The 15,573-nt window shown below is 42.6% G+C and overlaps 1 protein-coding gene across 2 annotated transcripts in view; it reads right to left on the reverse strand.

Annotated features, from left to right (window-relative positions):
- FNIP2 (folliculin interacting protein 2) overlaps positions 1 to 14,036 on the reverse strand; it is a 131,033-nt gene extending 116,997 nt beyond the window's left edge. For both annotated transcript variants that reach the window (XM_066387387.1, XM_066387362.1), the window contains exon 1: positions 13,903 to 14,036. In XM_066387387.1, coding sequence (XP_066243484.1) covers positions 13,903 to 14,015 — 113 coding nt within the window. In that variant the 5' untranslated portion in view covers positions 14,016 to 14,036. The remainder of the gene's footprint in view (positions 1 to 13,902) is intronic.
- Positions 14,037 to 15,573: the final 1,537 nt, after the last annotated feature.

Raw genomic sequence — 15,573 nt, forward strand, 5'->3', positions numbered from 1 at the left:
CACCTAAATTTAAAACTTAAATTTAATAATGCTTGCAAGACCCTGAACAATCTGGCCCCAATGGATCTTGCCTCCCAGGAGCACTCTAACTTCAGAGAACAGTCCATTCATGAATCCAGGAACACCTCTACGGGAAGGAGTCTGCGTTCCTCAACCCTCTGAATCCCACCCACAGATCTTATCTGCTCAGTAAAGCCTTCCCCACCAGCCAGACTAAAGAGCCCTCACTTCTTCCTTTCTTCTTACTCTGATTTCAGAGATCTGGTCCTGAACTACTGCTTTGTATCAATTCCTTTTTTAAACTCAACATCTAGTATTTGTACAATTAAATGGAAAGCTCCCTAGAAATAATATTTAGATCTCATACTTCTTTAAAACTCCACAGAATCTTAACTGCTGTGGTAGTTCAAATATATTAACCCATAGAGAGGGACTACAGATCCCGTAGTAGGAAAGATTCACCGACTAGGGTTTGGGTTCCCAGCGTCACTAGTTAAGCACTTAGTATTCGCCGTCAAGCCTAAATTTATCTATAAATTAGCTTATACCTACGCTCAAGGCATAGCTGTGAGACATGAGTGAGATGAGTAGATAGAAGCCACTCAGCAGTGCCCAGCACATGGTGGACGGTTTTATATTCTGTAGATGTTAGAGGGGTCTCTTTAACATTCTTGAATAGTAGCTATTTACAGGCACGTCAATCAAGAGAAGCCATTTATGCCTGACCAGGCGGTGGCGCAGTGAATAGAGCGTCAGACTGGGATGCAGAGGACCCAGGTTCAAGAACCCGAGGTCGCCAGCTTGAGCGCGGGTTCATCTGGTTTGAGCAAAGCTCACCAGCTTGGACCCAAGGTCGCTGGCTCCAGCAAGGGGTTACTCGGTCTGCTGAAGACCCACGGTCAAGGCACATATGAGAAAGCAATCAATGAACTACTAAGGTGTTGCAACGCGCAATGAAAAACTAATGATTGATGCTTCTCATCTCTCTCCATTCCTGTCTGTCTGTACCTCTCTATCCCTCTCTCTGACTCACTCTCTGTCTCTGTAAAAAATAAATAGGCCCTGGCTGGTTGGCTCAGTGGTAGAGCGTCGGCCTGGCGTGCAGGAGTCCCGGGTTCGATTCCTGGCCGGGGCACACAGGAAAAGCACCCATCTGCTTCTCCACCCTTTCCCCTCTCCTTCCTCTCTCTCTCTTCTCCTCCCGCAGCCGAGGCTCCATTGGAGCAGAGTTGGCCTGGGCACTGAGGATGGCTCCATGGCCTCTGCCTCAGGCACTAGAATGGCTCTGGTTGCAACAGGGCAACGCCCCAGATGGGCAGAGCATTGCCCCCTGGTGGGCATGCCGGGTGGATCCCGGTCGGGTGCATGCGGGAGTCTGTCTGACTGCCTCCCGGTTTCCAACTTCAGAAAAATACAAAAAAAATAATAAATAAATAAATAAATAAAAATTTTTTAAAAAAAGAGAAGCCATTTACACATCTATCATCTGTAATATGTCCACTAATTAACAAGACTTACAAGATGAAAATACTTCTTTAAAACCATAAATGGCTATTTGCATTATAAAACAAATTTTCTCCTAATTTTATTTTTTGTCCACACAATTTTATAATAAAGGATTTTTTAAAAGGATATTTACCTGCAAGTTCATTACCATATCATATCAACTGCTGTATTTTTGCTTTTCTTTGTAGGCTATATACATTTACATGTTTTCTTAATATATTCATCTTGTGCATCCTAATTGGTTTAGGTTTTTTCACTTAACAAGCATTTGATTATATTAACATTATAGTAAATATTGATGTGTCAATTACATTAATAATTATATATAATCAATGTAGTAATAGTGTTATATTTAATTATATAATGTTAATAGTATATTAAATAAATAATTTGATTATATTAATACAATCTTCAATCATTTACCATCATATAATATCTCATGAAGCTAACACAATTTAGCCACTTTCTTGTTGATAGACAACCATTATGATTTTTAAAAGATTTTTATCATTATAATGATAATGTCTAAAGAATATCTCCATGCACAAGTTTTTTTATTTGTTTTTATCCAACTTCTTCATGCAGAGAACTTTTTTCATTTAAATGACTAGGGTCAAAGAAGTATGAGCATTTTTATGTCTACACAGAACAGCCAGATTAAATTGCAAAAGAGCTTAAAACAATCGGCACAGAAACTGAACTAGACAAGTGAGCAACACTACCAAGAGTGCCCTAGGTCAGAGTTTCACCACCCCACCAGCATTGTTCCTATAGGGCAGTGGTCCCCAACCCCTGGGCCGCGGACTGGTACTGGTCCGTGGGCCATTTGGTACCGGTCCACAGAGAAAGAATAAATAACTTACATTATTTCTGTTTTATTTATATTTAAGTCTGAACGATATTTTATTTTTTAAAAATGACCAGATTCCCTCTGTTACATCCCTCTAAGACAGACTCACTCTTGACGCTTGTCTCAGTCACGTGATACATTTATCCGTCCCACCCTAAAGGCCAGTCCGTGAAAATATTAAACCGGTCCATGGCCCAAAAAAGGTTGGGGACCACTGCTGTAGGGTACTTCAGTCATTTCCATTAATAGTCACTATGCTGGTGACAGGAGTATAAACAGGCAAGTCTCTGAAGAGCAACTGGGCAGGAACTCCATCCTGGGTCCTTATCCTAGAAACATACATAAGGATCTTCTGACCCGGAAGTACACCCTCTCTAACAAAAAGCCTGAAAACATCCTAAATATATCCATCAATAGGGGACTTAGGGGACTGGTTAAAATCAGTGTGCTTGGCTGCACATAAAAATGATCTGGGGCCCTGGCTGGTTGGCTCAGCGGTAGAGCGTCGGCCTGGCGTGCGGGGGACCTGGGTTCGATTCCCGGCCAGGGCACATAGGAGAAGCGCCCATTTGCTTCTCCACCCCTCCCCCTCCTTCCTCTCTGTCTCTCTCTTCCCCTCCCGCAGCCAAGGCTCCATTAGAGCAAAGATGGCCCGGGCGCTGGGGATGGCTCCTTGGCCTCTGCCCCAGGCGCTAGAGTGGCTCTGGTCATGGCCGAGCGACGCCCCGGAGGGGCAGAGCATTGCGCCCTGGTAGGCAGAGCCTCGCCCCTGGTGGGTGTGCCAGGTGGATCCCAGTCGGGCGGATCCCGGTCGGGTGCATGCAGGAGTCTGTCTAACTGTGTCTCCCCGTTTCCAGCTTCAGAAAAATACAAAAAAAAAAAAAAAAAAAATGATCTGGGGAGGGTTTCATAAAGACAGACATGTGGGCTCTGATACAGGCCAATTAAATCAGGATCTCTAAAAGAGTGGTGTGAGCATTTTAAATCTCTTTAGGTAACTTTAATGTCCATCCAAACTTGTGAACCACTAGGTTAAAGTTTTATATTGCATTTAGTCAAGGGAATACTGGGCAACTATTAGCAAAACGCTAAACAGTGTGTACAGCAAAAACCACCATTTTGTGTGAATGAGAGAATTTTTTCCCCTGTATTTGCATAGAATATTTCTGGAAGGATATAAAAGAAACATATAATAATAGTAGCCTTTGGGGAAAGAGATTAGGGGTGTGAATAGAGACACAGTTCAATGTATATCATTTTACATTGCTTGATTTTTTTTTCAGGTGCATTTAAAAATTAATGATGTTGAACAAAATAAGATTATAATTTAATCTGTAAACAAATTCTCAGGAACACATGGCACTAAGCCATGTATAGTAAGTATCCCACAGCAGGGGCCAGGTATCAGTGTTCACAGGGTCAACCATGAGCCCTGCACACCTGAAAACAACCAAGGGCTACCAAGGGTCCTTCTCCCTTTGGGCAGAAACAGGAGTTCCTGCTACCTCCTCCTTCTGCCCTAGCAACTAATTTATTCAATGTACCATTCTAAAGCAAACAGGCACTGCCTGATAGGCTTAGGGAAAATGTTTACTCATAGATCGCTCCCTCAAACAGTTTCAGCCACCATTGATGATATGTTAGTCTGGACTATACTCTTCTTAAAGAACACGTCACATTTATAAATCCATTTTTATTTTTTCAAATGGAAAAATCATACATGGAAAGATGATTCCATTTCTGTCTAAACCACTTCCTTCATGTAACATGCAAACAGTTTCAGCAGAGTTCAGAATACCAATATTGTTTTTAAAATTAAGTGTGTTGCATTTTAAATTTGAAAGAACCAATTGGCTAATTTCATTCTATAATGTATTTCAGTTTCAAGCTACACAACAATTCAAATAAATCTAAAAAGTATAGGACAGAATTTTATGTTAACAACACACAGCTAAATTTCAGAGGTTTGCAGATATATACTGGTACTTTTTCTCAGTCGGTCACGTTCAATAGCTGTGAGACTTTAAAACTGGATCTCTTCTTCCTTTTTTTTTTTTTTTTTTTGAGGAGGTGGCAGGTCCCTTTAGAGTATTTATCTTCTGAATTTGATACCAGAAAAACAATTCATTAATATTAATGGTAAGAAGAAAAGATTTTAACAAGCGTCCTTCAAAAAATGTCACAATGCATGCCAGAAACACCAAGAAAGGCAGTTCCCTAGTTCCCTACAACAACAAAAACACATTAATATTTCAAGAGATCAGATTCTGGAATACCGAGAATCATTAGGGATCATCAGTTTGCAAAACTCTTACATTCATTCAGTCATCAGGTACTCCATTAAATACAACTTCCTGCCAAGACTGCATTAAGCACTACAGGCACAAAGGCAGGGCTAGGGTTCAGAAGAATTCCCATATGCGTGCTCCAACCATAATATGTTTTCTTATTTCACTCAATTACTTTCAAATGTATGTTTTAAAGTGGCAAATTTAAAAATATTGTCACTATTTCTCAATCATCTTGATAAAAGATCTTGAGTAAATGAGGATGGTTAATTAAGAGCTAACTGATAGACTCAATTCTTTTCCCATCACCTCTAAGTTTTCAACTGTAATATAGAAGAAAAATATGTCCAGTTTCCTGGGTACACCAAAGAGAGAGAGTTGGCAATCTGAGGTATTTATAAGGTGTGAAAGACAGAGCTGATCAGACTGTGGATTCTGTTGCTTCTTCCTAACACATCCTAAATCAACACCTGTTTCATCCCTTGAGGAATGTGCCAGTGAACATCTAACTTGTCCTCAAGCTGTGAAAAAACAGAGTTGCCATGACAACCGAATGAAAAGTTTAGTTAGTAGAATTTATCCAATGAAATGCAAAAATCCACTCAATTCCATTAAACTGGTATTATGTGCCTTTATAAGCAAATTTTAATTTTCTGTTTGTAAAACTATCAAAGTAAATGTTAATGTGCTCTGTGGAAATATATCATGAATAAAATATTAAACAAACACAAACATACCTTTTGGCCAGAGTAGCCCACAAATAAATAAAATTAAACAATAACTGTTTGACCATTAAATCTTGGTGATGTCACATTTAGGATTACATGGTCTCAAGTATACCTAAACCAAGGAAAAGAAGACACTCCTGAAGTTAGTATATTTCTTAGGTTGTGTTAAATTGCCAAGTAAATTCATGTACATGTTTAATTTCTGCTGATATTAATATACACAATGCAATGTAGGGTACATTCATAAGCAGACCCTGAATTTTCCCAGAAAAGCATTTCTGTCATAAACACACAGCTGTTGACAATATGTTGCTTACTCAAATTATTAACTTTCATTTCAACAAACACCTATCCTTACTGGAGACTAGACTGAAGGCCTCACCAGATATGTAGGTTTTCAATCCTTCTCCCTCAGATTTTAGAGGATGAATTCCTACTGCACTATTGATTACTCTCACTTAAGACTCCCTCCATGAACTGGTGGTCATTTTCGATTAAACATCAGTGGATAATCCAACACTAACAATCATTTATTGAACAATGTCGTATATCAAATACAACAATATGCTTATTATTATTTATTTTTAAAAATATTTTCTGTATTGGTTTTACAGGGGTGGGTGGGAACGAGAGTTATCAACTCACAGTTGCTTCCCTTAGTTCTTCATTGATTACTTGTCGTATGTGCCTTGACCAGACAAACCCAGGGCTTCGAACCAGTGACCTCAGCATTCCAGACTGACTCTCTATCCACTGCTCCACCACAAACCTGGCACAAATTGCTTATTTATGATCAAAAAATCTTAGGTTTCGTGATAAAATCATCTGCATAAAGCAGTACATGCATCTCTTTATATCACTATGCTGGCCACATATTCTAGAGTACAATCTACAAATTCAACAAGACTTGGGGACACGTAACTAGAAAATATTCTGAATATATATAGAAATGAAAGGCATACAGTTAAAGAGAGAGGACTATGACAGTCAGGGAACCCGACTAATGCTAACAGTCAAGTCTTATGCAAGAGAAAGATCACTGTGCCATACAACACTTACTCCAGGGCATTACAGTATTAATGGCTGTATTTATTGCACTTAATATGTTGTATTATTTCGGCACAAACAGAAAGTGCAATAAGAAAATACACGTAGCATGATGTGTGAGAAGGCACATTGTCCTTCTCAGAAGTCCATTATAAAGGCAGCTGGACGGACTCTGGCTGCACACAAGTGGGATGCCAGCCCATCTCCTTCCATCCCCATCCCACCCTCCCGTTCAAGCACTGGGACAAAAGTGCCTGTGTGGCCCTGAGAAATGAGTCATGGATGTTCCATTTGCAGACAGGGTGGAGTTGAGGGAAATCACTATTTTATGCCCAGTTAACTGGAAAAGTCCATCCTGTTTTTCCTCTTTTACATAATAATCATTTTTTACAAACCTGAGATAAAGAACGCACACTGGTAAGCAGAAACTCACCGAATAATTCAGCACCGTTATACGCAAAGGGGAAGACTGACTTGTACAGCCAAGGACATGATCTCATAGCGCAAGCTTAACAATTCACACTAGGCGAGGGACTTGTACAATCAGGATAAAACATTTGTTTCTTTTCGCCCACACCAAGAAAAACAGTGGCTGGAGAAATAAGTACCCGACCAGTTCCCAAATCAGATTCACCCACCAGGGGTTCACGCGGGCAGCCAAAGCACTTGATGAGGGCAAGGACAATCTCACAACTTCCTTTGCCAAGGAAACACAACAGCAAAGTGGTTTCCTTAAACTGACCTCACAAGTGAACCATGAGAAACACAACCTAAAGCCACAACAACAAACAATACTCTCTTTAGATCTATAGTTGCATTAAAAGACCACGTGCCCAGGCCATCTCGCAAGACCACCTACCAAGTCAAATAACGATGTGTAACATGATCAATTCAGAACTTAAAATTATAATGCATGTTTTAGCTTTAAATACATTCAAGCCAATGCCCTTAACTTACCCAAGTTTTCCCCAAATCTAAAAAGTTGCGTCACGTTTTAATAAGCATATTTAAAATACATATTAATTAGAGCTCTCTTGATCACTAACTCGAGACCTGCCTGGATGAAGACTACACTGGGCTCTAAGGCGGGGGTGGGGGGGTGGGGGGGTGGGGGTGGACAGTGGCTCCGCCAGACTAATAAAAATTGTGCACGGGTGTGTTGCCTACAACTATCAGCATCACCAATTAAACTGGCCTCCTAAGATTGACAGTGAACTGAGGTGTTAAGCACATTAAAATTCACAGCATATTACTTTTCATAACAGAAACTACCAGTTATTTTAATAAAAAGGAAAAATTCTATGAGTTTTTATTCAAATCAGTTTTCTCCTCACATTATTCTGACTCCTTTCTTCATAGTGTAAAACACCCCAAAGACAATTTAGCATTTAAAATAATATTTTTAAGATTTTATTTATTCATTTTAGAGAAGGGGAAAGAGAGAGAAAAAGAGAGAAAAAGAGAGAAGGGAGAGAGAAGGGAGGGAGGAGCAGGAAGCATTAACTCCCTATGTGCCTTGACCCAACAAGCCCCATGTTTCGAACCAGCAACCTCAGCGTTCCAGGAAGACCCCTTATTCACTGCACCACTACAGGTCAGGCACATTTAAAATAATTTTAATTATGAAAGTAATGTAAATTTCTTAGAGAAAAATCCAAAATACCAACAACAAAAAAATAAAACACAAAAGAGTAAAACAAAAGTTTTACGCCTGACCAGGTGGTGGCGCAGTGGATAGAGCGTCAGACTGGGATGCGGAGGACCCAGGTTCGAGACTCCAAGGTCACCAGCTTGAGCACAAGCTCATCTGGTTTGAGCAAACCTCACCAGCTTGGACCCAAGGTCGCTGGCTCAAGCAAGGGGTTAATCGGTTTGCTGTAGCCCACGGTTAAGACACATATGAGAAAGCAATCAATGAACAACTAAGGTGTCGCAATGAAAAACTGATGATTGATGCTTCTCATCTCTCTCCGTTCCTGTTTGTCCCTATCTCTCTCTCTCTCTGACTCTCTCTCTGTCTCTGTGGGAAAAAAAAAAAGTTTCACGAGTGCTTTGGCAACCCCTGTTAATATGCTGGTGTAAAATGTTCCTAACCCTTGTCCATATGTGCATAATCAAATTACATGCTCCTATTTTAAATATTATTCATCTGTTTATAACTTTTTACTTTTTCTATTAAGAACACATTTCCGTGTCTGAATATATACATAAGTGTATTTGTGTATATGGGGTGTGTTTGTGTGCGTGCGTGTGTATATATGGTGTGTGTGTGTGTATGATGTGTGTGTATATATGGTGTGTGTGTATATATCAGAGGTATATGGTGTGTGTGTGTGTGTATGATGTGTGTGTATGATGTGTGTGTATATATGGTGTGTGTGTATATATCAGAGGTATATGGTGTGTGTGTGTGTGTATGATGTGTGTGTGTATATATATGGTGTGTGTGTGTGTGTATATACATATTTGGCTGCTGCAGAGTATCATCTATTGTGTGGCTGTATCATCTGTTTAACAAATTTCTCTCTATCACTAAATAAGACTTTATTCTTGATTTTAAAAAACTTGCAAATAATTCTGAAAAACTAATATACCAGAGTCTTAATAATATTTCTGAACTTCCAGTTGCCTCTATCCAGGTCTGAGTTCCTGTCTGCTGAGTGTCTCCGACACCCCTCTGAACACCGTGGGTCTCCATTTTAACACTGACAATATCAAGGTAAATAAAAACAGGTCACCTCAGTTCTACCTCAAGTCTCCCATCTACAGTAAGAAAAACAACAGATCTGTGTATTTAATGAATATATAATCTGTTGTCCTTTACATAGAGTCATTCTGAAAATGGATTCTATTTTAGTAAAGTTTCAAAATGAATAATACTGAACTCCATGACTTAAAAGGCTCTTGGGCCTGACCAGGAGGTGGCGCAGTGGATAGAGCGTCGGACTGGGATACAAAAGACCCAGGTTCGAGACCCCGAGGTTGCCAGCTAGAATGCGGGCTCATCTGGTTTGAGCAAAAGCTCACCAGCTTGAGCCCAAGGTCGCTGGCTTGAGCAAGGGGTTACTTGGTCTGCTGAAGGCCCACAGTCAAGGCACATATGAGAAAGCAATCAATGAACAACTAAGGTGTTGCATCGCGCAACGAAAAACTAATCATTGATGCTTCTCATCTCTCCATTCCTGTCTGTCCCTGTTTATCCCTCTCTCTGTCTCTGTAAAAAAATTAAAAATTAAAACAATTTTTTAAAAAAAGGCTCTTGGTACTATTTCAATCATTTCGTATTGCATTTCATTCTTTTCAAAAGGTTTCCAAATTCACTGCCTCCTCACTCACTATGTAAAGGAGTAAATAAATCAATGGTCTCCTTAATTTGCCTCCCACAGGCTTTTAACAGAACCTGCTGCATTAGATGGAAGTCAGTCCCTTCCTTACTTCTGCCAAAAATCTCTGACAGCCCCCCCCCTCCCCGCAGTGGGCACGCTTCTGGGCAAGGCGATGCGATGCCATGAGGGTGCTGACACACAAAATGGCAGGCAAGGAAGGATACACCAGGAAGTCTTTTCAAAAGTATTAAAGAGATCAAAACTATTTGTGTGTCACATGTTTCATATAGGCACTAAAAATATGAGTACAGTGGAACTCAACTGTGTTTTTTTCAGAATATTCTCCACCCTACCTCAGAAAAATGTCTTAGAAATGCTTTGTATCCTGGGAGTTGGTGATGGGAGGGCTGGAGAAGCAGCAGCCCAGGGTAAAACCTTCGGTGGGAGAGAAGAGTAAGTCCTGGTCCTGCCCTCAGTCAGACTGAGGGTGAGTGTAGCGAGTTCTCAACCGTGCACTTAAAGATTTACTCTTTATCAGTGTTGAAGTTATCTTCTTGTTATTGTTGCCAATGTGTTATTTGCTGTTTATTCACCTTGGTGTATAAACTAGGGTCCTTTAAACTGCATACTCCAGTAGGCAGGACCGAGGGTGTCCTACCCTGAATCGTACAGGTGGAGCACAAAACCACCAGCACATGAGCATCAGATGCTATTCTGTAATGATGACAAGTGGATTAAATTATATTTATACTAACCTGGTAACAAACTACTTAATGTTGTTCTGGGAGACCTTGGATTAGCACTAACTAGGCCATTCAGGATGGGAGGGGAGGGAAGGAGCAGAGCTCACTTTTTCCAGCATTGACACAGCTAGCTACCAAGTAGCTGAAATGCTTTTATTTACTCCTCATATCCAAGCAATATATATGCTTACTCACTTCATCTAACTGGTTTAAAATAAAACATTTGATAACCCATGATCTTTCTTTCTTATCTCCCCATTACATAGACATTTTAGGTGGAAACTAGTCCACTAATTCACCAGAGACATTTTAAAAAACTTTTTAAGATAAAACTTCAAACTTGAACCAGACATGCATGTCACTGAGAATACCCTGGCTTTTAAAAACTCCTAAATGAACATGCTGACCCTAAATCCCAAGTAACTAAGAACCCAATTCTAGTTTTGACTTCAGCCACTACACAAATAATCTCTTTTTGTTCTAATTTATCCTTCTGGAACAAAGGGTTATTCAACTCTATATTTATGTATCACTTAATTAGAAGTGAAAGCATTCTGAAGACCAGCAAATAGGGAATCCTCTCCAATTTCGAGACCACAATGCAATTTTATAACTTTAAACAGAGCTTACTCTTCACAAATACCATAATCATAGAGTATTCCTAACTACTGTTCCCAAACATGTAAATTCAATCTCTTTTGGTTCCCTTTCTGCTTTCCTAGCAACCTCTTGCCTCAAAGCTATGAAGAAAACGGCTTTTTGTCAAGATCCTAAAAGAAATACTCTTAGGGAAAGACTATTCACTGTGATGATTCTCTTTTTAGATGGAATGCCAAAAAACATGAAGATCTGACGATGACCAGTGACAGAAGCTGCTTATACTGGACAACAAATTTCCTCTCTAATCAACCACAGTATGTGTAAACTGGAGGAGTGAGAGAACAGGAAGAAACCCAGGGAAGTGACTAGGAAGTGCTCAAGAGTGAGCAAAGTAACATCCAGGGAGAAACTTGATGAAGAGAAAAAGTTCAGAGGCATGGGGAAAAGCTTAAATTACCTAGTCCAAGTCCACACATTAAGAAAAAACATATAAAAGGCTTCCACAAACTCTAAAACAAAAAGATACACACACACACATATATAGTTGATACACACATTTATGTGTGTATGTGTGTGTGTGTGTGTGTGTGTATAAAAATCCTATTCTAACTTAGGTTTTTCTCAAAAATATACGGCAATACATGCTACAAAACTGCCCAGAAAGTCTACCTGAATCTTCAGGGGCCCTTTCAATTCTCAGGATCTACAAGTTGCATCCTGTATTTAAATACAAATTCAAATCTGTATCAGGAATACTAGACTTGTAACCTAAGGAATTTAGCTTAATTTCTTGAAAGCTATTCAACTACAAAGTGGGCTCCCAAAGGCACCTTATACCTTGATTGAGGCATCTCTTTCTCCCAAAAACACATGCTAGGTGACGTCTGCTGCTTCACATGACCCCTAGCAGGGACACCGCTGGAGGGCCTTCATCAAGTGAGATAGGCAACTGAGATCTCCAAATCTCTCAAAGACATATACCTCAAACACTTGCAGAAAATCCGAATGAGGTCAATTAAAAAAGAACAGTCCTTGGCACAATTTTGTGATCTTCATCAGACACCAATGGAAAGTCAGAACTCCACACTGATAATGTTCCCACCAAGTGGGAATCAATTTCCCTAATATGGCCAGGCCCTAAATATAGCCACAATGTTTTTGTTCAAAATACACTCAAACTTGTGGACAGAGGAAATGATGGTGGGCGACTGGGCAGAGAGCGCGGAAACAATGACAATGTCACTCAACTTTCTATCCCCACTAGCACTGAAATGGCTTCAATTGCCCTTGACAAATGGCTGCCAAAGTAAAGACACCTGTAACACACATGCCCTTTTCTCTGCAGGCTTTGTTCCCTTGATGATGTCTGGGTTACTAAAAGGGAAGAGAAGAAATTACACACCTTGATTCTGAAGTAATTCTACCATTCTGAGAAGGAACACAACATCACTAATACTCAAAGCAGCAAAAGGAATAGAATTCCCTACTCAAGTTATAAGGATTCAGTTAGCCTAAAGAAAATATGAGAATTTAACTAAGGCACTTTAAAGTCCTCGCAATTGACCTTCCAAACACCACCACAAACCCGCACCCACACTATGCATACAAAATATTGATATTTAATGTTCATATAAATGCAGTGAGGGGTTGTGTGTGCTTTAAATGAATGGAAATCAAGGAAAGTAAACCCTAGAATATAAAACTTGGCACAAAATTTTCTCGTAACACCTTAAAGTTTTAAAAGGTTTATTACACTTGGACTAGACTTATTTAATAATAACCTGCTTTTGCAAGACATTTTCGACAAAAAACACCTTAGCTGAGCGTTACAGTGGAAGTAGATGCTCAATAAAAAATTTTGCTGGGAAAAAAAAACTGTTGAACATAAATGAATTTCCCAACCTAAGTGTGCATTTTAAGGCATCTTTTAAAAGTTAATTTAACCCTTGAAAGCAGAAGAGCAAAGAGATTTTAAAGACTGGATTCTGTGGTCACACTATGGCCAAAACGCAGGCTTTGCTAGTACAGCTGTGCATCTTGGGCAAACTGTTTAAGTTCTCTGCAACTTTAAGTTTCCTCATCTGTAAAATGGGAATTAAAAGAGCACCAACCTCACAAGGCTGTAATGAGCAATCGACATAAAGCATTTCAGATCCTCAACGCTCCATAAATGCTAGCAATTATTATGCAAAGATGTGTGTTCAGAGGTCTAATGTATTAACTATAAGCACCAGCTTCGTGAAATTTAAATCTCAGCCATTTCATAAAAGCATTTTACTCTTCATGTGGCATCAACCTCCCAAATGATGCTGAAACCACATACTTTTATTCATCCATTGCGAGCTTTCCATATACAGCAAGGAAGGAGGAAGATGCCTTCCTCGTGACTGTTGCTCCTTTACAACTTCAAAATACTGTCACGTACACAATAGGTTGGAGCTGCCCTCAAAATGACAGCTCAGAGCAAAATGCAGCGCCCAGGCAGCTCTGCCGGGAAGGGGTTCCCCCCAATTCCCGGCCAATCCCCCACCTGCACGGCCACGCCAGCGCACGCCCGGGAACCGCGAGCAACAACTCGAAAAGGAAGAAGGGGCCCTGAGTGGTGGGGAAAGGGACAGGAGGAGGGACCCTCCAGGTCACGGGGGTTTCGAGGCCACTCTCGGATGAGGCGCGACCCCGATGACAAGCCCCGGGACCCCGTGCCGGCCGAGGGCTGCGCCGTCCCGGGGCAGCCCACTCCACTTCTCCTCCCATCCCGCGGGCACCGCAGCCAACTCCGGTCCCGCGCCAGCTTCGCCCCCGGCGCCCCCTCACCTAAAGGCGGGTCCTTCCTTGGGAGCCCTGCCCTGGGCAGACCCCGGCGCGGAGCTGCCGCCGCCGCCGCTGCCCTTTTTGTTGAAGAGCTTCTGGAGCAGGGTTGGGGCCATGATGCTGCCGCCGCCGCTGCGGCTCCGGCCGTGGCGCTCCGGGGGTCGGCGGCTCAGCGCGCAGCCGGGGGCGGCGGCCGCGGCGGCGGGGCCATCGCGGCGGCGGAGGCGGTGGCGCTGGCGGCGGCGCGGCCGCCCAGCCTCGCGGGAGCGCGGGGCCGCTGCGGCTGAGTAACTCTGCTGGGTGCCGGCGCCGCCGGCGGCCGGTCATATGACGGAGCCGGCCCGCGCCGCCGCCGCCTCGCACGCTGACAGTTATCTCCTGCGGGAGGAGCCCGCAGCTCCACCACGGCGGCGGCGGCGGCGGCGGCGGCGGCGCGGGAGGAGCTCGGCCGCCCCGGCGGCGGCCATTGGTCTGGTGGTTGCCCGCCCCGGGCTCACGTAACCCCGGCGGGAGGTGCTGCCCGGATCGGGCGGCCCCGTGCTCGCGGCAAGGGGGGCGGGGGCGGAGGCGCACGCGGTGCTTAAAGGGACCCGACGGGCGGGGCGGAGGCGGACGCCGCAGCGTGGGAGCCGCAGGGGCGCAACTCGGGTGGCTTCCGGGGTTCCCGAGGCGGCGCCTTTATTTCCAAACAGCAAGGGAGCTCCTGGGCCGATCTTTGTTCTATTGAGACAAAGCCCGTGAACTTGAGTCCTCGCTTTGTGCAGGTGCAAGGGCTCGTTGATAGAAAGCGTGTGCCGGGTGGGGGAGTTTAATGCACGAGGTTGCTGTTTTACTGGGCTCATTTGAATCTCACAACACCTTCGGTGTTGTTTCTATCGTACCCAGATTAGATTTCTTTGTGGGGTTTTTTTTTCTTTTTATTTGAATCATTTGCTCTGTTTGGCATTGTGGGCCACCATACCATAGTTATATAAAAAGTTGCCTGTGAAAGTGAACACAGGAAATTGACTACATAGATTTAGAAACTTAACAGAAGCTGTTTTATAACACGGGAATGCTATGCCAATATAGATTTAACAGTCGAGGCACATAATCTTGTATCAACGACAGATATTATTTAGTTTGGGGAAAGGAGCTGTATTTGAGTTCACTTTAATTCCCAGTCCCACCCAATCTCCGTGAGAACTTCAGCCCCCGTGAAGAACTCTTCAAAAGCCGTGGTGATGAAAAAACTTGCCAGACCCAAATCAGCTTCTCAATCTAGGCCTGTAATGTTAGCTCCCCAACTTTTCTTATGATGGGCGTAAAGATTAGTAAGATTCCCTGCCTCTCCCGGCTGCTTCTTTATCAGCAGTGAACAGATTTTCACCTGATTGTTAGACTTGATCAGAGGAGGACCCGTAGAGACTCAGAAGCAAATACAAGTAATCAAAAATCTCTCTTCTTGCCCTGGCCGGATGGCTCAGTGGTAGAGCGTCAGCCTGGCGTTTAGGAGTCCCGGGTTGGATTCCTGGCCAGGGCACACAGGAGAAGCGTCCATCTGCTTCTCCACCCCTCCCCCTCTCCTTCCTCTCTGTCTCTCTCTTCCCCTCCCGCAGCCAAGGCTCCATTGGAGCAAAGTTGGCCTGGGCGCTGAGGATGGCTCTGTGGCCTCTGCCTCAGGCGCTAGAATGG

Source organism: Saccopteryx leptura, chromosome 1 (genome assembly GCF_036850995.1).
Source record: "Saccopteryx leptura isolate mSacLep1 chromosome 1, mSacLep1_pri_phased_curated, whole genome shotgun sequence".
Lineage (NCBI taxonomy): Eukaryota > Metazoa > Chordata > Mammalia > Chiroptera > Emballonuridae > Saccopteryx > Saccopteryx leptura.